Below are 23,452 nucleotides of genomic sequence, written 5' to 3'. Positions count from 1 at the left end.
TTAGTGTTACCACGTTTCTTACCTGATTGACATTGACCAGCACTGGCAACTCTGAAACAACTTCATTTTAGCACATCAAAGTTGTCGGTCAATCTCTCATAGTTTTCCTGTCAAATCATTCGATTGACGTGTTCTCAAAACAAATCAGAAATTCGACGAAAAATAAGGTTTGTCTAGATGTTGGAAATGGATCAGGAACAAGAACAGCAGCACAAACAGGAGCAAGAACTGGACCAGGAGCTAGAACAGGATGACGTGTATCCAATTGATGGCGAGTACGAATGTACTACACCACCAAATGAATCCAATCCGATGGAGGAGAAAACCGACGGCCTGCTCTCGACGTTGGAATTGATTCACCTCCAAGAAGCTGAAAATGTTCATAACCTTATTAATTCGGTGCATGACTCGAATGTTCAGAAGGACGAACAAGAAGCGATGGATGAATTTCTCAATACGAGAATAATGCGTGACCGTTGCCAATATATTTGAGCTATCGTGAGCCAAGAAGTATCAGTCGTCGGTATCAGTTGCCACCAAAAAGGGGCAATTTAAATAAAATAATATGCAAATTTATGTCATTAAATAAATTTACAATGTATACAAGCAACGTGGCAAATTGGGTTCCATTTTAGAGGGAGAAACTATTCTGATTTGTGGCTAGCTCTTGTTTTTTTTTTTTTTTGTCGTTTCAGTCGGTTTAGTCTTTCCATGTTAACTATGGTTAAATGGTCTTCAAGGGTTAATGTCCTTAACCCACATTTGTGCACAATTTTGGCTAAACTGGGTAGCTAGCTAGCTGCAAGTAATGACCCACTTGAAGCACTCGCTTTAAGTGCATTCCAAATGCTCACTCATCAAATCAAAAGTCAAATTGTCTGCTACCAAAAAAAAAAAAAAAGAGACACTCATAACAGCAGGACACACACAGAGAAGGAGAGGGAGTCCAGAGAAAGGGGGAGGTAGAGAAGTTCCAAAACAAAAACGACTAATAACAGGCAACGTTTAAGAGGCAGAAAGCCAAAAAGGGAAAGCAACAGCTAGGAAGATTGACAAAGGCAATGTGGGTGAAAGGACGACAGAGGCAGAGCGAAATGGGGAGAGAGAAAGCTGAGCTTTCATTTAATGCAATTGCCATTAGGTTCACTTTACGCCAGCCAAAGGACCTCCACTCCCCGCCCAACAACAGCAAAAAAAAAAGGGAAAGTGCTTCTACTACACTAGACCAAAGGCAAAGCAGAAGCTTCTGCTACTAGTTTTTGCGGGAGATGGAGATGGAAGGTTGTTGTCAGTCGTTCGTCTCTGGATTTTGTACCGGCTGCTATTTATTTTCATTTTCGTGCATTTATGGTTTTATCTCTCTATATCCTTGTTGTAGACCCACAGGCACACACACACAAACACATACACACACATACATATATACGTATACAAACATATGCACAGAAAGTTCAGTCCTCTTCTCTGACACTTTGTCGTTTTTATCGTTTCAGCGTTAATTCGGTTAAGCACTTAAAGGGAGGCCTCCCCTCCAACCAACAAACAGTCCCAAGTCCAACCAAACCACCCACCCTCGCCATTTCCATTTCCCTACCGTCGTGGCCAAATGGAGCAGCGGGAACAACAACAACAAAAACAACAGCAACCAGAACCGGACAGAGTTGAACGATGAACAAACGAGAACAAATTGCTGGCCAAGTTACGTGCATAGTTCAATTGAAGGTGAATTTGTAAAGGAGCAGGCGGAGGAGGAGGAGGAGGAGGTGGACGAAAGAAGAAGGAAGACTAGCTAGAAAGAGCATCGTCATCATCATCATCGTCGTCGTCATCAAGATCATCATCATCATGTCTAGCAGTCACTCCGGCACAATTGGCCGTAAACGCGTGGGCAGCGGCTCTGCCGGCTCAACTGCTGGCAGTGAATACTATTTCCCTGGCGGCATCGGTGAACAGCAGCAGATGCGTCGCCAGCGTTCAGCCGAATGGCATAGCCATAGCCATGGCCATGGCCACGGACACGGACATGGCCATAGTCGACATGGTGGCACATATGGCGGCAGCTATGGCGGCAGCAGCAGTGAGGATGAATATCAAAATACAGCACAAGCAACGGCCTTTGATACGCAATTGTTGGCCCAGTTACTACTGCAGAGTCAGCAATTGGCAAGTAAGTATAGTACCTACATATGTACATATATCTATCCATCTAATGCATTACACATTAGACTTTCGTTTTTGGTACACTAAAAAAAACAAAAACCAACCAAAGACTCAGCAACCAAATGTATCTCTTCTAAACTTGTTATTTCTTCAAGTGTAAGATGCCAAAGGAGTCTTGACCATGTTGAAATGTCGCTTAGCCAAAGGCCCAAAATAGTTGTATATACATATATGCGCGTGTGTGAGTGTGTCGGTGTGTGTGTGTGTGTGTGTGTGTGTGTGTGCAGGTCAGAGTACTAAATATTCATTACTTTCCTTAATTGAATTATTCAGTGGTCATGGATGGCTTTCTTTTGTAAATGAATCTGAACTGAAGTGAACTGGACTGAAGTTGGCTTAGGCCAAAAACTGCAGGTCTAAGATTCCGTTTACAGCTTCAATCACGAAGTAGAGTCGAGACAAAGTTTTCCGAGCACGGCATCTTTATGGACGTCCTACACCACCCACTTTCATCAATCGACCGAGTGACTCAACGACCAACCCACTGACCCACCTTGCCACAATTCAATTTGTACGTCCTGCCTCTAATCGAGGCATAAAAACACGCAAGTTCCATGAAAACCGCTGCGCCCCGCCTTCACGTTGGGGCACCGTTTTTATGTCTGCATTTTGCTTTGTTTTATTTTTATTGTCTGTTAATATTTAATGCAATTTACGATTCATTTTTTACAACCTTTCTGAATGAACGCGCGCCGCGCAGCAGCGTGTTTTCATGTTTGTTGCCCTAGCAAATTGTTTTGCCTGACCAAAAAGGAAAACAACACAAAAAACATTGCATTTCATCTCACATTGGATAATAACACTTTTCCAATCAAATTAAGCACTTATAACACATAGTAGAGCCATCTCTATGTGATTGCAGCAAATCGTTTGCCCAATCTTTTGATGGCACTTAAATTTCCCTTCTTTTTTTTTTTTTGAGACATAAAGAAACAAATGACTCCACGTCAAGCTAACCTTAAGTAGATAAAAATAGGAATGCATACCAGTAAAGAAGAGAGTTTAATCTATTTTCATGTCACTTTTCTTTTTGTAGGTATGGAACATTACAATTCCGACTGTGAGCCAGAGTATTTGCGTCAGCGTAAGCATGATCATCAATTGGAAGATGCTGCCAATATAACCATTCCCAGCAACAGTAACAGTGTGGAGGTGACCTATGCCCAGCCACATCAACATCAAAGACAGCCGGTGACAGCCACAAGTGTGGTACAGTCACCACAAAAGTTGACTGGCAAATATCAAATGTCCAATGCCAATTTGGGACTTTTTCCCAATACAAGTGGCCAGCTAACTGGCGGCGTATCTAGTGGCACTGTGAGTGGCAATACGCGCAGTACAAATCCATTTCTTAACGCCAAATTTACAACTGATGAGATCGCTGCCCCAATTTCTGAGACGGCAGCAACACCCACAGGAACAGCAACAGCAACACCGACACCCTCGAATGCCTATTTATCAATATTGCCTGCCTCGGCCTCCTCGTCGACGGCCGCCTCAAGTAGTCGCAGTCATCGGAGCACTACAACGCGTAATACATTGAATCGCTTGAGCGGGATGACCAGTTCAAGTAGCGGAACCTCGGCATTATCTGTGAATCGTAGTGATTCGTTGCGTCAGCCGACTCATTCCCTGACTCAGGCACAAATGCCAGTGACATCTTCTACGCTGAAGTTAAGCCTAAACGATGATATTGAAATCGATGATAATGATGATGGAGTTGGTGTTGGCGTTGGCGTTGGCGTCGGAGGTGCTGGTGGTGTTATTAGTGAATTGGAAATGGAATCGGAGGAACCGCCGCCAGAGCCAGCACCGCCAGAGATTCCACCGCGCACACAATCCCTGTTGATGTCGCTGCGCAAGCATTCCGACTACAAGCTGAAATATGAGGAAAAAGGGGACCAAAAACACGAGGAATTCATACCAACCAGTCAACTGCAAAAGGGTAAGTCCGATGAGGAATTTTCTAATAAATAAAATGGGGAAATTTGTAGTTTGCTTTTTGGGACTGCAATTCGAGTCCTTGGAAAGCTTTCGATGATGGACGATGTTTTTGTCGAAAGCTTTTCGATGTTACTGTTAACAGTGAGCTGAAAGCTCAGGGGTTAAAGCTTAAGCTTTTAATAGGAAGTTACTAATTTAAATCATTTTTGTTTCTTTTCAATTTTTTGCAGATTACATTATTAGTGATAATATGCAACAATTGCAGAATTTATCACCCAACGATTCCCAGGGGTAAGTTTCGATAAAATATCGATATACCTAATAATGTTATCGTCATAGAGATATATATATTTACTTGACTTTTGGTTTAAATTCACACGTTTTTGTTACATATATAAAATTTTCAAGTTGGACCAGTTCATTCTTGAATTCCATTTGATCATTTCATGAGGAATTATGTTTTCCTCTTTTCTTGTCCTTGGATCCTTTTAGAGAAGATTTGTGAACTGATTCTGTTATAATCCTCTTTCACAATGAACTTCTACCAACTCCTTCGATACGGATATTTCTTAGTCTGTGTGTGTGTGTGCTTTGCTTATAATTCCATCAACTGACCACAAAAGTGAAACAGAACAAAAAGTCCCTACCAGAAGAAGAAAAAGGATGACAATGCTGGAGAACGAAAGATATGGATGGAGAAGTTGGAGATGGTGAAACTGGAGTGTAACGGAGTGGGCAAGGGAGCGAAGATAAACAACCAAAAAAACAAAGAGAGCCCTTCTCATTTCCCTGTCACCCATTCGTAGTCAACGTTTGGCCTCTAATCTGCGTACACTAGAACTAGGAGATAGACACAAAAAGAAGGCGCAGGATAGGCAAATAGACCAAGAGAAAGAGAGAGCAAGAGAGATGGAGACAGACAGTCATCTGGATGCCGTTTGATGCTCATGTTACCACCAACAATCCTCACCTCCTTGCCACCAACTGCAATAACAAAGTAAAGCGAGCCTCATGTTAACGGCAATTAAATCCGCAAATGGTTTCACATTGGTAGCAAACCCTTCCACTACTTTCAACCAATTTTCCCTATCTTTCATCCTGTATATATATACATATATAGATATATATGTATATGTGTAACAGAGATAGATATAGAGCGAGAGAGAGAGAGAGAGAACAGTTTGTTCGTATCTCATCTACAAGTGCAAGCGCCATTGTAATCCCGTCCAACCGGACGACGTAACAGCTACCAAAGCCGCAGCGCCAAAAACTTCAAAATGGCGCCCAACGTAGTGGCCACATCACCTCCTATAGCAGTCGTTGCCGCCGCTGTCGTCGACGTCTGGGTGCAAAAGATGTCCGTAGCATTTTGTGGTTTTTGTAAGCGGCTTTCGCTTCGCATTTTGTTTGCAGTCCTTGGGTACTTTGGAACTTGGGGCGTTGTCCTATCGTCTCATCCCCAATTACCAGTAGTCCGAACTCCGGAGTATATATGTATGTGTATGTGTGGACAGGGGCATGGCAAGGGCAACTGCCACCTGCTGCTGCTGCTGTTGCTGCTGCTGTTCTTGCTACTGCTGTTGTATACATGTGTTGCGTTGCAGCATAATTAAAGAACTCACTTGCAGATTACGTGGTTTTATAGGTTTTACCGTTACCATTGGATTTTCTTTCAACTTGTGAGGGAGCCGCCGTCAACTCTGCCGCCTACTTGGAGCTACTGTTACTCCGTTTGCCCGTTGGCCCATTGCCCTTGCCTTTGTTTGTACTTTGTTTGTTCTATGTGTACGGGTTGTGTATGTCCTTTGTGTGCATTGAGTTTATTTACTCAAAGGATTACGGTAAACGTTTCATGTAGCAAATTTTAACCACAGCCACTAATGTATAGCTAATGATGGATTTTTCTTCCCAGTTGGTTGTTAGGTTTCCAAGCAAACTAAATATAATCTCAGCCTCTCTGAGTTAAACATTGGCTAGTTTCAGATTCCTCGTTTCTCCGTCTATCTTTAAATTGGATTAGACGTCTATTTACCTAAAACAACAATCGATGGATCAATAGAATCTCGACAGATACTATAAATAATTAATACTACTCTAAGAGAATATGTTGAAGTAACCTAGTCATCAAGTTGGTAATCAGTTAAAATGAGCTGCTTAGACTCAGTTAATGCCTACTAATTGAGTTAGCCATTTGACTTCATTATATTTATTCTTTAAAATTAATGAAGCAATTATACTTTAATTATGACCAAGACTGTTGATAGTTCTGGCCATAAGATTCTATTTCAATCCATCTCTTTGATTTTTCAACCTGATTCGCCTAAGGTTGATGAGGTTTTTGAGATTTTGCAAAAGTTTCTACATATACAATAAAATATTAATGAGCTAGCAAATCTCCACGAAGGAAAAACAATAAGCTCTCTACAGGAGGGCAATAATAAATCGCGCGCAAAAGCGATACAAGCAAAAAAAAAAAAAAGTCAAAGAAAATAAAATAAAACATCCAGCTAATCCATAGAAAATACCCAGAAAAACAGAAGAAGAAAAAGAAAGCAAAATGTTCTATTAATGGCCAAGAAGACGAGAAGTGTGGAGGAGTGCAAAAAGAAGATGGCAGGCAGGATGTGTGAGTGGAAAAAGGGAAAGTTTAGAGCTAAAGCGAATTCGAGTTCGAGAATTGGCAATTTCATGCTTCGAGTGCAAAGGCTTTCAATCAAACAAACATGGCGAAAAAAAAGAACTCGGACTCAGACTGACAAAAGTGATACCAAAGATGCCAACAGAACAGAAACATGATGGGGACAGACACAGACTTCGGAGACATGTCCTTTTCACGCGATATATCTTTGAGTTGCTCCTGGTTCCTTACCAGGCGACACGTTGGGGTTTTTTATGGCACATTCGTGAGCTTATTGTAATGAATTACTTTGCTTGGTTGCAGGAGATGTGCCCATGATTCGGTTTTGGGTTATTGACTGAGCAACAGCCACAAAGGAAGGGGAAAGCGACAGGGAGATAGAGTAAGAGGGCGAGATTGAGAGAGGAATGTAGAGGCATATTGAGAATGTTGTACGTGTGTTTTCTTAGTGACATGTGGTCCACATATATATATATATATATATATGTATATACATTGTGGATGTAATCATAATTTTATGTCCATCTAAGTAGCCATGTCCATGATAACTGTCAACGACACATTTAGTTGACCCATCCAATCGGTCAGTTTTGTGCTTCAAAAGTGGTTCCACAACCAGCAACCACAAGACTTAAGCTGTCGCTCACAGGCAGTGTCATCCTTCATGTATAAATGTGTGTGGCTGTGTGTGTGTGTGTGTTGGTGAGTGGGTGTGTGTGTGTGTGTGTGTGTGTGGGTATGTGGTATGGATTTTGGGCAAGTTTGCAACAGTTAGTGGTCAATCGAGTGCATTGAGGCCGCGCATTTTGAGGCCTAGAATTTGAAAATGAAACAAGGAAATGTTGTTGCTGACAATCGAAAGCCATTGAGTATTTGGGAATTGAAAGGTGTCCCAGAAACTGAATGACAGTACCATAACTGGATGCTAATATTACATTCACTTAGCCAACTGTCATTTTTGGTTACATGACAATCCATTATCCAACTAGCCAGCCACTCCTCCGCCTATCGCCTTCAACTGAACTATCTTGGAAGATTCTACCTCAAGTTTTTGAAATCTGCGCCAATTTGATTTCCATCTAAAAACTATTTAAAGTTAATAGAACTTAATGAAATTGTATTGTTTGCCTAGTTAAGATTGATCAATAAAAATTGAAATGCTAAATAAAAATTTTTTCAATTTGATTATGGAGTGTCTCGAGGGATTTTTGTTGGTGGGGGAGTGTTTTTTTTTCTTGTTGATCTCTGTTTGTTTGTTTGCTGTTATTTGTTTTGCTGGATTTCTTTTGGCAGCTCGTTAACCGCACGCTGAACCCTTCTCTTTGTCTTAAGCAGCTTCTGACCGCGACGATGATGATGATGATGATAATGATGATGAAGACGATGATGATGATGATGATGAAGACGATGAAGACGATGATGCATGCTGACAGTCGAAGATGTATGATGGAAATTAATAAAACAAGCGTAAACACTTAAAAGGCGCTCCTCGGCCCCGGGTGTTAACCCCCTTCCACCCAACCCTTGCCTTCCCTTCCCTTGAAATGTTAGCGAGTGACTCAATCGATTCCATGCGATTGACTTTGCCCTTTCTCTCTCCACTCTTTGCATTCGTATTGGATTGCCCGCCCCCGCTCTCTATTTTTTTTTTTTGTTTTCTTCGTTTTTTACTTCATTTAGCAGTCAGCCGGATGAGACAACGAATGAAACGAAATGAAACCAAAGAAAAGAAACAAAAACTAATTGAAAACAATCATTAAACACAGGCAAAAGATGAAGAAGAAGAGGCAGATGAAGAAAAAGTAGACAAAGGGAATGGAGAAGTAATAATAACAACAACAACAATACACACTCCGTGGCTCACATTTATGTGTATCACTTAATTATAACAGTACACACAGTGAGTAAGAAAGAGAGAGAGAGAGAGAGAGATGTAGAGAGGGAGGAGAGCTCTCCTGTCGTCTTGAGGCGCAGCTGTAAGCCACTCAGTGGGATACACTCTTAGTATCATCCCCTTCCCACTCCCTGAACCGCCTTTCTTCCACACACACTTTGAATTGACCATTAATTCATTAAAGGAGTCTTGGGGTTTGAGTTGTCTTGATCCCTTCTATAGCCACCAACTGAACCAAGAGTCTCCTCACCTTTAGAAGATCATACGCCAAGCATTTGCAAATGCATCCAAAACTCATTCCAATCTCTCTATCCAAGTCTAACCATGAAAAGAATAAGAACTAGCTGAAAGTTGAGCCTTCTGAATCCACGATATGTATATGGACATAGATTATAGGGTAACCACTAGTCGTCTTGACCTCTTTTTTTTTGTTCATAACCCCCGTTTTTTCTGTGCTTGGACCTCCAACTGGGTTTTGGGCTTTTATTTATTTCTTTATTAATTATTGTTTTGGCTGAGTTGTTAAACCACCAAAACACAAAAAAAAAGGTTTGCAGTCCCAAAAAAATTTGAAAGTGCCGAAATTTCTCATACTCTTCATCAGGGGCGTAGAGGTGGACACCTCAGAAAGTTCTCAAAGAGAGACCAAATCGTTTTTGTTCCCCCTTTCAACACAAATTTTCAAGCTACGGCCCTGTCCTTTACAAGGTTTAAGCTGAATAATTTTTCCATCGACTTGAAATACTTAGATTTAGATTCATTTTTAAGCCAATTTTTAGGCCAACACAAGTTAAACAAAAGACACATAAAGACGGAAACATTTATCTTGGATTTGCATAATTAAAATTTGAGCCAAATGCATCTTAATACTTATTAGCCAACTTCTTTTATATATTTAGTTTCCTCTTGTGGTTTTTTCTCTTTTGCTCAATCGTAAATTGAAATGAAACGAAAGTGGAAGGCAATTTCAATTCAATTGTGCAGACATAAATTGATTAAGAATTATGGCACTTTGATTAAGTGAGATGCAATTTTATTTAGATTGGTCGAGATCATTTTCGAACTGCTGTTATATTCAAATATTTATAAAAGAAACATTCGTCTGAGCCCAAGATGAGAGATGTAGGTGAGCTTCTTAGACAATTGTTAAACTAATCATTTAAAAAAAGTTCCTTTGATTTCAGCAGACTCTGATAGTGGCGTTTAGAATAAGATCTACCAAAAGATATGGATATTTTAATAACTTTTTCTTCTTGTCTGATTTACTCAGATAAAACTTCTTCTTGCATTTTCGTCTTTAGTTTCCGGTTGATTCGAGCTGTGAATAGTTGAAATGATATTAAATTGATTTATATCTACATTTTGCATTCCCTCTATTCAACTGACAGGGATATATGTATGTGAAGATGTCGTGATTTTTATAAACATCGACTTTGAGATACCCTAAAAATGAGTTTCCCTTAAGAGACTTTAAATGGACTATGAATTTCTAAATAGTTTATCTTTTGGCAACTACTACTCGAACTAACATCTCTTATTCTCTTGAGGAGCTTCATATAAACGTAGACATGTATATACCCTGTTGAGGCCTATGAGGCTCTGAGGGTATAAAAATGATTAAATGCCATATACACCTACCTAACCAGATCTCGAGAGTCGTATCATATATCGCTTTACATACAACAATGCGAGCCTACGCGCCTCAGACTCAGTTGCAGTCGGAGTCGGAGTCGGAGCCGCAGTCTTCGTCTCTGGGCCTCAAGTGGCGCTTGAAACTCATTCGTCTCGCCTTTGCATTGGCCTGGGCTTGGGTATGGGTCTCGGTCTGGGTCTGGGTCTGACTTTTGGTTCAAAGTCTGGACTCTGCTGCTGTTGATGCTGTTGCTGCTGCTGCTGCCCATCAGTCACTCATGTGAAATTCATAAATTCATATGCTGCGCCAAAGAAGATGCAATTAATCTGTTTGCTGCGCCTGCGCAGCTGTTGACAACACATCCCAAAACCATCGCCATCCCGCTGTGTCCGTTGATTGACCTTATTATTTGTTTTCTTGTTGGGTGAGAAATATGCCCAAATTTTTGTTTAACTGTTAACCCGCTAGAAAATTATGAAAAGGCATTTCCCACTTACCCTATTTGCCAGCAAGTCTATATTTGCTATCGGAACACTTTTTTACTAATCGTTTAGGACAGATTTTAGGCTTGACTAAATTATAAATTGATTAATTTAACGGTCTGCTTAGACTATATATTTACCACTAAATAGCTACGCAATTGTAAATCCCGTAGAATACTTTAAAACGAATTTGATCAAAAATCGAACGACAATTTAGTCTCTAAGACTTGTTCTAAAAATTTAGTTGTTTAAATAAAAATGTTGTTCTAAATATATATATATGTATATATATACTCTACACTTTAGTTTAGTGTGTTGAAATATTCGTTATGATTTTTGTGCTTGCATCGTTTTTTGCGGTTTTGTCGACATTTGGACATAAAGTGTCAAATTACGGCTTGAGTTGGGTCGCTCGATCTGTCTTGCACAAGTCTTCATATTATATCACACACAAGAAAAAAAGAAAAAGAAAAATTTATATATGAAGATATACTTATGTATGGGATCTGAAAGATTTAGCCATAATTTTTGAATTTCTCAACAAGTTGTTATTGAGTTTAGTCAAGTTTCATACCAAACAGAAGAGAGCCATAAAGGAATAGCAGATGTCTGTATAAGAGTAGTATAAGATAACAGTTGAACTGTTATACGCCAGCAAAAAGCAGCTCTTAAAAGGATTCTAAGTCTCTTATACTCAGTCTCTGCTTATCTCTCAATCATTCTCTTGCCTGTTGCGAAGAGAATATCGGTTACATAAATAATCAAAAAAAAAAATCATCAATTTTTTAAACCATAAAATTTCAAACATTATAGATTAAAATATTGTAATTTGGAATTATTTTAACAAGTCTTAGAAATATATTTTGGAATTTTTTTTAGTTTGTTAAAATTTGTTTGAAATTTGTAATTAATTTAGACAAAACAGCTGTTCGAACTTCGAACACACAAACAAACACACACACACATATACACATGCAAATTTTAACAGAAACCTGTGGCAGCAGCAATGTAACTAACATTGATGTGGGTGTGCAAAAAGCAAAAGCAAAAGTTAGTTTTAAAACCAGTGTTAACAGTCAAAGAGAGCGTGAGAACTAGCGAGAGAGAGAGAGTTGGACAGCATCAGTAAGCCCTCCCCCGACAATCCCGCAAACAACTTCATGCATTCGGGCAAACCACCCGCACATTTACATCTGAGAGAGAGAGAAAGAGAGAGACAGTGGAAGAGAGCAAATTGCATCTCAGGCCGCAGCAGCGGCAAAGTTAATTCTGTTAGCTAGCAGTAGCTGTAATGAATAAAAGACTCGCAAATGGAATATGCTGTTAGCCGTTTTGGGGGAATAACAGGATTTCTGTTAGTTAGCCGTTTTCAGTTCTGTGCGATTCATTGAAACGTTTGGACACGTTGTCGCGTTCGGTCCGTTGTTAAGCGTCGTCAGCGTCGTCGTTTGCCGTTTTGTCGTTGATTAATCTCGGCGCGCCGCGCGTATTTGTGTGTGTGTGTGTGCGAGAGTGTGAGTCTACCGCCTACTACACCACCAACAACAACAACTACCAAATAACAACCCAACAACAACATCAACAATCACAATCACAACAACAACAACAACACAAACACACACGCACACACATGTAAAAAAAAAAGAAAAATAACAGCAACTGCAATTCGATTTGCGTTATCCTTGTTATTGCTCTTTACCGTTTTATATATATCCCAAAACTCTGCTTGCATTTTTTTTTCTTCCGTTGTCCTTCGCCTTTTCCCCCCACACATCTTTCCGTTTCGTTTCGTATTTTGTGTTTTTGTCAATTCAATTATTACAACAAACCAAAAAAAAAATTGTTTTGCGTTTTCTTTATTTTTTTGGAAATTTTTTTACAAGTGCTTAAAGTGCTCAACATCAACAACAACAACAAAGAAAAACGAAAACCGTGTGCGAGAGAGAGAGAAATAGATAAATGTAAAATAAAAAACCCACAACAACAAATGAATTGTTTAAATAATTTCAAGGATTACAATAATAAGAAATTCAATGGATAAATAAACAACAACAATAGCAACAAAGATCGAAGAAGCCGAAGAAGAAGGAGACAAGAAGACGAAGAGCCAAAGAATACAAGGAAAACAGGAAAACAGGAAAAACCCTCGCCGTCGCATTAAATTTCCTCCGGCTGCCCGCCCGCCAAACACAACAAAAAAAACCGAGAACAAATACCAAAATGTAGGTCATTTTCCTTAATCCAAAATACAAATTCATGAAAATAATACAAATCTTTTGTGTCCACCATAAAAACGTTACGCTTTTCCTAACTAACATGAAAATTTCAGAAAAATTCCTAGCAAATTCCCAAAAATCAAAAACACTTTACCAATTGCCAAAAAAAGAAAACCAAAAAAATGCCAATTTAAAAGTGTGCAAGAAAATGCACTAGAAATATGGGAAATTCTACTCCAACATTCGATTTGATAACACAATCACACAAAATTCCAAGCGTCGCAAATAATTTGTGCAAATCGAAAGTGCAAATCAAAATCATTTTTCAGCATCTGAGAAATATGTAATAAAAATAGAAAAACCAAACTGAATTAGAAGATTATGCTAAAAGAAAAGGAGGCAACTAAAAACTATTTATAATTTATATAACCATTTGATGGAATTGAAAAGATCTTAAATGGAATTTGTTCAAATCTTGTGAAATGCATTTTTCTGTAGTTAATTTTTATTTGTTGTTTGCAATTTGCAAAGACATTGTTGTCATAACAATAAATAATATATGTAAATACGAATTTTCGTATTTCTTATTTATTGTAAATTTGAGTCAACGCCAAAATATTTATAATCAAAGCAATTAAAACGGGCAAAACGAAAATTAATTGCAGACAAACAACAATTACAATAATAAAACTTTGGGAATTTGAGTTAGTTTATTGAACAAATTAATTCTTCAGCGTTAAGAATTCAAAGAACTCTTTGACTTATAGTAAAGACTTTTTTTCTTGGGAACAAAAAAAAAAGAACGCTAAATTGATGGCCAACAAATTTGGCTCCGTCGCTATGTTTGTTTAACATATTGTGTTTTCTTTTTGTTTTTTTTTTGTTTTTTGCACATTTCTTTAATAAACAAAGTTAAATGGTCTCTAGAATTGTATTTCGCCATATGTTGTCAAAAATGTTTCTTGTGGTTGTTGATGATGATCGTGAATGGTGTTTATGTTGCTGGTCGTCCCAACCATCCATCTGTCCATCCCATCCATGCTCTTCTAGTCATAAATCAACGGCCGTCGGCAATCAACAAGCAACAACTTCGAACATTTCTTTGGTCGTTTCTTCATCATCGCGTGGATAGATTTATGCCCATCTTCTTCTCCCTCTTCATGCTCCAACTGTATGCATGTGTGTGTGTGTGTGTGTGTAAGAGATTCTCTCCCCATTTGCGTAAAGCAATCTAATTGAATTGAAGATGTGAAATGATTCGCAGCAATTGCAATTAACCGAAAACAGCTGAAAGAGTTCTCAAGAAGGAACCAGTCAGTCAAATAGACAGATAAAAACGACTAAAAGCCGATCAAGTGAAGGGATTTTCGTTTCGATACTCGAAAATACATATATATTTATCCAAATTAATGTTTCACAATTTCATTGCTAATTTGTCTTCAATTTCTGGCCATTGGCAAGAAGTAAAGAAAAACAAAGCAACGTCAAGTACCCACACTTTAGAAGGCAATGTCTCTTTTCGACCTAAAATTTACATTCATTTTCTTACCATTTGTTGTTATTGGAATTAATGTCAAAAGTACTTTCCTTTGAGTTTTGAACATAGAACTTTGCTTCTTGAAAATTATTGAAATTTATTAGTTGAAATTATAAATTTTCAGTTGTATCTTCATTTATATTCATTCTGATGTGGCAAAGCCTTCGCTTTGATTTTGACAAGTTAATTTTAAAATACTTTTCGAAACGGCCAAGAACTCCCAATATATCTCCTTAGGGGATATAACAATTTTAATAGAAACATAAATTATTAAAACAAATAACATTTGAGACGGAGGCTTGAACTGTTTCAACTGTTTCAACTGCAAGTCAACAATATAGTTTTACTTTTGTTTTTTAAATTGTATTTTTTTAAATTATCAATGTTTTTTTCGAGAAACTTATTACAAATGAGAGTTATCAAAAGATAAAGTAGAATTTTACAATTGTCGCGAATTTCTAAGATTGAGGTTCGGATAAGTATTAAGATTTCAAAAGAAAACTAACAAGTTTAGCCAACTATTCTAGAATAACAAATATTTTGAGGCCTAAACTAGTTGAGAATTGAAAGTCAATCACAATTTCATAGTTGCTTGTCTTGGAATCGCTTCACATTTGTTTTACATCTACTAGTTGCCAAATTTCATTTAGATTATTAATGAAATGTGCCTCACAGCTGCGTGCGGGCGCAGTATGAGAAGCAACAGAACAGAAATTGTATCTTATGGATGCAATCTGTGACGGAGAGTCTAAGGCAGAAGCATAGGTAGAGGCAGAGGCAGAGGCAGAGACGGCACGCAGCAGGCAGAAGGCAGGCAAAAGCGATTTCTCGAGTACCTGTAACAATTTTTACGGCTCAGAAAATTATGAAAAAGGACCAGATGGTGTCTATCTCTTTCTCTTTCTTTCTCGCCCTCCATCTGCAACAAATAATACGCTCAAGTGCGCAAATTAGTGCAACAGAGAACAAAACAAAAAATGAGAGAAAGAAAGCAAAAAAAAAGTAAGAAAACTGTCAAAGTTGTTGTTGTTGTTGCTGCTGCTGCTGGCTTGGAGGAGGTGTTGGCAGCCTAGCGACATTGACTGACAGTCCGCGTGATGTATGTGTGTATGTGTGTGTATCTGTAAGATACTTTTGCAAATTGTTATAGTTATAGATACAAAAAGCAACAAAATACAAAAACCCGAAATAGCAGGATTTTAGCCAGAGGGAGACAAGGAGAGCTGAGTGCGAGAGCGAGATGAAGAGCGACAGCAGCCACTTGAGATGATTTATGATGCCAGTCAGGCTCGCTCGAAGTTGAAGCACAAGTGCAGACAGCAAAAATAACAAACCAAAGAGAAAATACACACACATACACACACACACACACACACACACAAAAATACTGAAAAACACTGAAAAAGGTTTCTGTGTTTTTTTTTTTTCGCCATACTCCAAGCTCTCCCCCCACTATTCTCCTTTTATTTGCTCCCCATGCATGATGTGGCAAAAAAACAGATAGATAGAGTGAGAGGGAGAGAGGGGAAAAACTGAAACCCAAAAGGTGTGAAGCAGTGTAGAAAAACCGAAACCTTGAATTGAAAAATTCCAAAAACAAAACATGCCTTAGCAAAAATAATAACAAACCAAAAGCAACAGCAGCTAAAGACCAAAACCGAGACCCAAGAGCCAAGACGATGGGATGGTGGCAAAGGAAGATGAAGAAGAAGAAGAAGAAGAAGGAGAAACAGAAGAGTAAGAAGCAGAAGAAGGAGCAACAATGATGCGGCTAAAAATGAAAAATTTAAGATGAACGAATCGAAAGCGAGAAAGAGTGAAAAAGACAGAAAGATGCCGACTGGAACTGAGACTAAGTCGAAGTCTGGTCCAGCTAGCCACTTGGCCAGCATCGTTTTGTGGTAAAGCAACACAACGTTCTATGTCCCTCTCTCTCTCTCTTTCCATCTGTTTCTGTCCGTCTTGGCCGTCGTCATCGTCATTACCGTCATGCCTTGTCATAGACAACATCGTTTATTTTCCTACCTTCATCTTTTTGCCTCCTTTTCGAGACATTTCACACCTCTTTTCTCTGCGCTACTCAACTTCATTCTCTCCGCTTCACTCCCTCTTCTCTCCCTCCCCCACTCGATCCCTCCCTCCCTCTCTCTCTCTCGCACTCTCCTTGTGAATCAGCACAACTGTTACATTCTCCTTTCGTTTCGTTCCTGTAGAGGTAGAGGCAGAGAGGTGGAGAGGAACCTTCTTCACTCACTGAATTTTCCATTTTTGCTCTGTGTTTTGTTGATTTTGCATTGTTGTTTGATTTAAAAAAGGAGGAACAACTACATCAACTACAGAAGAAGTCGAAAAAAGAGTAAAAACAAAGTACAAGACCAGGACCGGGCCATAGAAAGGAATGCTAAGTGATTTTGTACCAAACCAACCAAAAAGCAAAAAAACCAAATTTATAAATGCATTTCAAAGTGAAACCGAAAACCGAAACAATCTTTGAAAAACATTTTCGAGTAGTTAATTAAGCAATAGCCATGTGAATTAACACTCTGAGTTTGAGATTCTGAAGTGCTCCAAAAATTGTTTGGAATTCTTCTCCTTCATCGAAAAGTAGGAGTAACTCAAGACAGGGTCAATACAGAGCAACTCCATAAATGTTGATCCAATATGTTACATTCCCATCAATAAAATTGAGTTCTGTTCTTTAGCTTTTTCCTTAAACATCATTCAAATCTTCTACTAAAAAAACTGCGAATGTTATATCAAATGACTTTATCAATTGTCAAGCATTGCCAACATATTAAGTCTATTATAAAGGGCCACAAGAAAACGGTATATATAGTCCTTTGATAATCATTCGTGAAAGAGTAAGGATTGTCAATTTGTGATAAAGGTGTTAACCAATATCAAGGGAAAGCTTCTGCTGCAAAATAATTTGAGTTGCAAACACAACAATAAATTTTGATAATTAAATATGACTGGCTGAAAACAGTTTTAAAAGATTCAAGTTTTGCCAACTCTAACTCTAACAACACGACTAGATTTAGGTCCTTGCAAAAAGAACGTTATATCGTGGCATTTAATGAGTTTCGTTTTGTTGCAAAAGCATTTCCTTGTCGGCTGAGAGAGAGAGAGAGAGAGAGAGGGAGAGAGAACTCAAGAAGAGACAAGAGAGTAACACAAGGAACAGCGGCGTTTGGCTTGGGTCCTTCGGCTCGATGTCGTTTTCAGTTGTTGCTCTAGTTTTCTTTAGTTTTCTGCCAGGACGAATGCAGTTGCAGAATGTAAAATTTAATTAAGCTGCTTTTCCAAAATGTTGTGTGTAAGGGGATGGTGAAGGGGGTGGGGCGGGGAGGAGTGGTAAACGTGTGTCACACAGCTAGAGAGATAGAGAAGCGTGAAGAAAGTGTTTGTATGTGTGTGTGATGGAGAAATATACTCTTCTCCATACATATATGTATATATATGTACATATACATTTGCTTCTTCATCTTCTCGTGTTTTATTTTTTTGCTAACCGCACAGCCACTTGACTCCTAGAGTGGTGGCACTTTCTTTTTTACCCCAACTGCTGCGACCCCCACTTGAATCTTAAATGCTCAAAACACACGCCTTCGTTGCACACACACACACACACACACACAATCTTTGCATCTTTGTTGTTGGTTTTTGTTGCTTAGCTCCTTCTTGCAAATTAGCCTCGATTTTCAATTGCTGCTCGTTTCCTGGTTTTTTGCCCCCTTTCAACAGGTTTTCGTTTTTGCTGTCTGCCCTCTCGTCCCTACTCCCCCCTAACCTATCCCCTCTCCCCAATTGTTGGGGTTTTCATTCTATTTACTACTAGATTACGCAGCGTGTGCGTTTTTCTTACTCTTCTTCTCGTTTTTGTGTGTGTTTATTGAGTAATTATCGGTACTGGAAATAAGATTTATGTTCCAACAATTTACAACAAGTGCATTTGCATGCAATACAGAAGAGCATTCTCAGCATGTTAAGCATGTCCACCAATTAATTTTCAAGTGAAGGAGAGAGAGAGAGAGAAAAAGAGAGAGAAACTAAGAGCTAAATAAGGGCCCAAAGGGCACCATTAAAAAAAGTAGCTAGGAATCGCCACCATGAGGACATTAAATTTGGACAACAATAAGTTGTTTTTTAAGTAGGTTACTAATAGGTAATAAGGAAGTTTTTTGCAACGATTGTAAAAAGGTGCAAAAGGACGCGAAAAGGACAACAAAAGCATCGTAAAATAGCGTGTCGAGAGAGATAAAGAGATAAGCTTAGCTCAATTACATTTACCCCACAAACTTCCTGCACGAATACAAACATAAATCGAATACTATTTGAATGAGTAAAGAAATTGTAAACTGAAGAAAAACGTCGTATGAGTACTTAAAAAAGTAGTCCAATTACTTTGAGTACTTCAATTGTTAGATCATACATTTATTGGATTTAACAGATTAATCCATTAATAAATCATTCAGAAGGTTTAGAGTTATCATCAAATAAAAAAGTCACTTATTCAAATGAAAATTCAATGAATACTTAAATACTGTTAAAATTCGGGGTATTAAGAGTATAGGAATATGAATTAATTCTAGTAAAATAAACTAATCGATTGTGAGAATGATTCAAAGTGTAATTCATAATTATTATTCTCTTTTTGGTAGGCTAAAAATATTCAATTTGTGAAAGTGATTTAGTTAGTTAATTCCACTGTTTAAGCACTTAAAGCCGACGCTGCTGCAGCTCTTTTTGGGTGCCTCTTTATGTTTTGTTTATTTTTATTATTTTCCATTCAATTTTTGCAATGGTTTTTAGAAGCATTTCCTCTCGACATTTACAGCCCACAAACTTCTAATTTCACTTTAATTAGTTTTTCCCTTTCCTCCTCATTCTGCTCCTGCTCCCCTCGTCCATCACCACCGCCACCCACTTCTTCTTTTCTCTCTCTCTCTCTCTCTCGGCCGAACGTAGCTAAAAATGAAATAATTTATGATAAATCACACAAAAGCTCTGGCAAAAAGTAAATTGTTGCAATTATACTTTATTTTTTGTTCTCTTCTTCTTCTTCGTTTTGTTTTTATTTTTGTCGGTTCCTTTTGTTGTTGTTGTTGTTTTTGCTTCAACCTTAAATCATTTTCATTTTTGTAACTTGTGTTTTATGGGCCGTTGGTTTATTGTTTTCTTCGTTTTTTGGCCCTTCTGTAAAATGCTGCAGAAAATTGTTGCTAGAAGGCGCCGAAGTGATTTGTACACCCCGCACACATTTTTATGGCTTTGACTTTGGTTATTTCTTTGATACCCCTTACGCAATAAGAGAATGGGTATATTCAGATTGATAATTAAAGGGCAAAACTTCGTTTGCATAGACTGTAAACAGATCTCTAAATGTATCGATATATCTTGTTATCGATGGCGTAACATCTCTATTGATGGGGGTCACCACACGAATAGCACTTATTTGCCTTGTCAAAGGGTATCTACAGTTCGTTGACTTTGGTTTGGAAATTGCAATGTGGCTTTTTGATAATTTCTGCATACATATTTATGGCAGCAAAACGAAATATATTATGCGTATAATTGTTGTTGTTGTTGTTGTTGTTCTTGCTCTTGGCTTGGCAAAAGAAAACAACAACAAGTAAAGCAAAAACTGTTTTTTTTTTGCTTTTGTTTCTTGGCACCTTTTGCCTGCTGTTGCTTTTGGGTTGAATCAATTACAGCCATTACTGGCTGGAGGGCTGAAAACCAACGAACAAAAAAAATGAAACCCAGTAGAAACCAAGTAGAAAAAGAAACGACAAGAACGAAGAAAAACCGAAAAACGAAAAACGAAACGCAGACAGTGAGCCTGGCAAAAATGGCAAATTATGGCACCCCAGAGATGCGCGATAAAAGCCCATTTACTTAAACTGAATATTTATTATTCCTGTCGGTGTCCCTTACCCTGCCACCCCCACCTACCTACCCTCTTCCAACCGACGGACGATCCTCTTAGACACACCCTCTACACGTCACCTCTTCTTGTGCGTTGACTTTTGCCCATTTCCTATGCAAAACGTTTGACTTTGCTTCGTTATGGCCATCTTTTTTAGCCTAGAGAGCATACTACGACGTGTACGTGGTGGCGCCTCCTTTATCTTCTTCATACTCATATGCCGCGAATTTTTCCATTTTCCTGTTTTACGCAAAAGTCACGATGTTCCCTTTTTTTATGAGTCTCTGTGTGTGTGTGTGTGTGTGAGTCTCATAAAGTTTTGACATCCAAAAAGTGTTGGCAAGTTTGATTGAATTGAAAATAGTAGGCAGTGGAGTAAAGTGAAGAGAAGATGGAGGAAAAATGCCTTTACATTTCATTTGATTAGCTCATAATCACAACTGGCCTGGGCTTTTCCATTTTTCTTTATGAATAAATCGAAATATTTGCAAGTTATTATATATCCGTTATTTATCTAGGTTTTGCTTTTGATTTTTATTCAAACCAATAAAGTTTCAGCTAGTTTACTTCTCTCTCTTTCCCCCACTCTATGCCTGTGTGTGTGTGTGTCTCTGTCCCTTTTTTTGCTTGGTTGCCTATTTTTTGGGGCTACATTTTTAATTGGAAATTGTTCACCCACCTTTAGCCAAGCCCCCGGGGCTAGCAAACAAACAAACAAACATACACACACACGCACACACACACACACGTGGCTATTAGCAACAACAGGGAAAACAGAGAAAGAGACAGGAGGAAGGTATAGGGAGAGAGATAAGAGGGAGAAAATGTATTTTTCTTTTACTGTTTTTTGTAATCTACAAATTGAATTTCCCTACATGAAACGAAAAATTTCTTTTAATTGCCGACTGGACGGGATCCTGGACCTCAAGCCCAAGCCTTACGACTTGTTTACATTAAACACACACATACAGAGAGACACAGAAAGAGGATACAGGATATAGAAAGGGAGGGAAAAATGGCTAGAAAGAGCGGGGCGGGTGAGGAAAACCGAAAACCCTCTGGGCGACAAATTTGTAGCCTGTCAAATAAAACAAGACGCATCAAATTATTTCGAAATTTATCGTCCAGGCCAGCCAAAAGGTGTCCTCATCCTCATCCTCATCCTTAGATAGGTCTGGCAGCTGTCCTCGAAAGTCCTCGAAATCGACAGCGATTCCAACCCCCAGGTTCGATGACGAAATGAAATGAAACTACACCAAAAACTACAACAAAAGGCAAGTCTTGTCAAGGGAAGCAAAGCAAAGGGAAGGGAATGGCCACATAACTCAGGTAGATGAGGTAGATCCCATTTTTTTTTTTTTTTTTTTGGTTCTTTGTTTTGTTTCGGTTTCAGATTCAATACCGCAAAATGACAATTAATGAAACCGCGCGCGAATTAGAAATTATATTTTGACACGCAAAACTCAGCAATTAGCTGAGAGATACGACTAGAGAGTAGACCAAAGCAATTGTGGGTTAATGGCACTTTAAACTCCATCTCCAAGAGGAGAGAGAGATAGAGCATACATTGAGATTTTAGGCGGAAGTGGCGGCTGACCAAGAGTATATATCTTAGTATCTTAAACACGCAACACTGCAATTTGCTGAGATTTTGATTTACTTTATTATTTTTTAGTAATTTTTTTTTTGTGGTAGTGTCTTGTCAGTTATTTTTCTTTTTTTTGTTTTCGTCTTTGAGTGTATAACAAATAAATATACCAAATTGAAGCTATTCAAACTGAATTCTAGGGTTTTGGCTTCCCCAAAAAAAATGCAATTTATTTACTCAGTCAATGCAATTAACAAAGAGATAGAGATAGAGAGAGACACCAGACACTGAGAGAGAGAGAGAGAGGGAGAGTGAACAAAAGCCAAGACATTCCCAGTTGAGTTAGAGTCTGATTTTTATCAACTAACCAAGCGTAACGCAGACAAACACTTCCTAAATCACTTGAATTTTGGTCTAACTTGGAGAGGAGCGAGAAATAAGCAACCAACAGACAGACAGACGAACAGACGAACGAACCAACCAACCCACCAACTCGACAAACCGACGAACGAACAAATGAACGCATGTACACGTAGCAGCGCCCTAACAACCCTCCCAACAACAACAACAACAACACCAACAACAACAACAACACCAACAAGCAGGAAAAGAAGAAAATAGATAGAAAAAGAAATGTTTCCTTTTTGGCATATAAAAACATAAATTATTTAATTTTTTCCCTCCTCCCTCTGCGTTGTTAGTTCATATGCCGAGTGAAGTAAACAGGCGGGTAGGGTCGGCTTTGACTGAGGGAGGGAGGGAGGGAGGGGTGAGGATGAGGGGGCGTTTAAATATGGGGGTTGTGGTTCGCTCTTCCTCCCCCCCTCTTTCTCTCTCTCTCTCTCTCTTTATCATCGACATTGTCAATGCCGGCGCTTAGAATGAAAATTATGAAACACTTTTGGACGGTTCTCTAGCCCATGGTCTGGTCGCTCCTTTGCCTTACTTCATTAATTTCTTATTTATTTATGGTTGGTTTGTTTTTTTTTTTTTTGGTTTTCCTTTTCGTTTTTGGTGGTTTTCTTATTTAATTTATTATTCGCCTAGGCCGGGGCTCTATAATTTTTACACGTTACACGATTTGAAATATGAACTTTTAAGTAGCTGAAAGATAATTCTCTCCTATGCAAACTTGAATTTGCCTTTGGCCATTAATCATTATCGATTATTAGCCAATTGTTTGTCGATCAATTGTAGTCCTCTAGTAATCGTTTCGATTTGCCTTTGGATCTTTCATTGATTCGAATCGATAACTTTGCCCAAAAGTTTACGATGAGTGAAGAAAACTTTTGTTTCCTTTTTTTATAGTTTAATGTTGCAGTTTCTTGTTCTTGGCTTCAACTATTTCAATTAGGGCTTAACTTTAGCTTT

General features: G+C 38.6%; 1 protein-coding gene across 1 annotated transcript in view; it reads left to right on the top strand.

Annotated features, from left to right (window-relative positions):
* Positions 1–1,822: 1,822 nt before the first annotated feature.
* The window catches only part of LOC6644718 (teneurin-a), a 139,089-nt gene continuing 117,459 nt past the window's right edge, over positions 1,823–23,452 (top strand). Inside the window, exons 1-3 of the mRNA XM_047011619.1 lie at positions 1,823–2,167; positions 3,257–4,165; positions 4,395–4,455. Of these exons, the coding sequence (XP_046867575.1) occupies positions 1,846–2,167; positions 3,257–4,165; positions 4,395–4,455 (1,292 nt within the window). The 5' untranslated portion in view covers positions 1,823–1,845. The remainder of the gene's footprint in view (positions 2,168–3,256; positions 4,166–4,394; positions 4,456–23,452) is intronic.

Source organism: Drosophila willistoni (genome assembly GCF_018902025.1).
Source record: "Drosophila willistoni isolate 14030-0811.24 chromosome XL unlocalized genomic scaffold, UCI_dwil_1.1 Seg142, whole genome shotgun sequence".
Taxonomy (NCBI): domain Eukaryota; kingdom Metazoa; phylum Arthropoda; class Insecta; order Diptera; family Drosophilidae; genus Drosophila; species Drosophila willistoni.
Note: the sequence above shows the minus strand (reverse complement) of the source record. Positions and strands in the feature narration are given on the sequence as shown.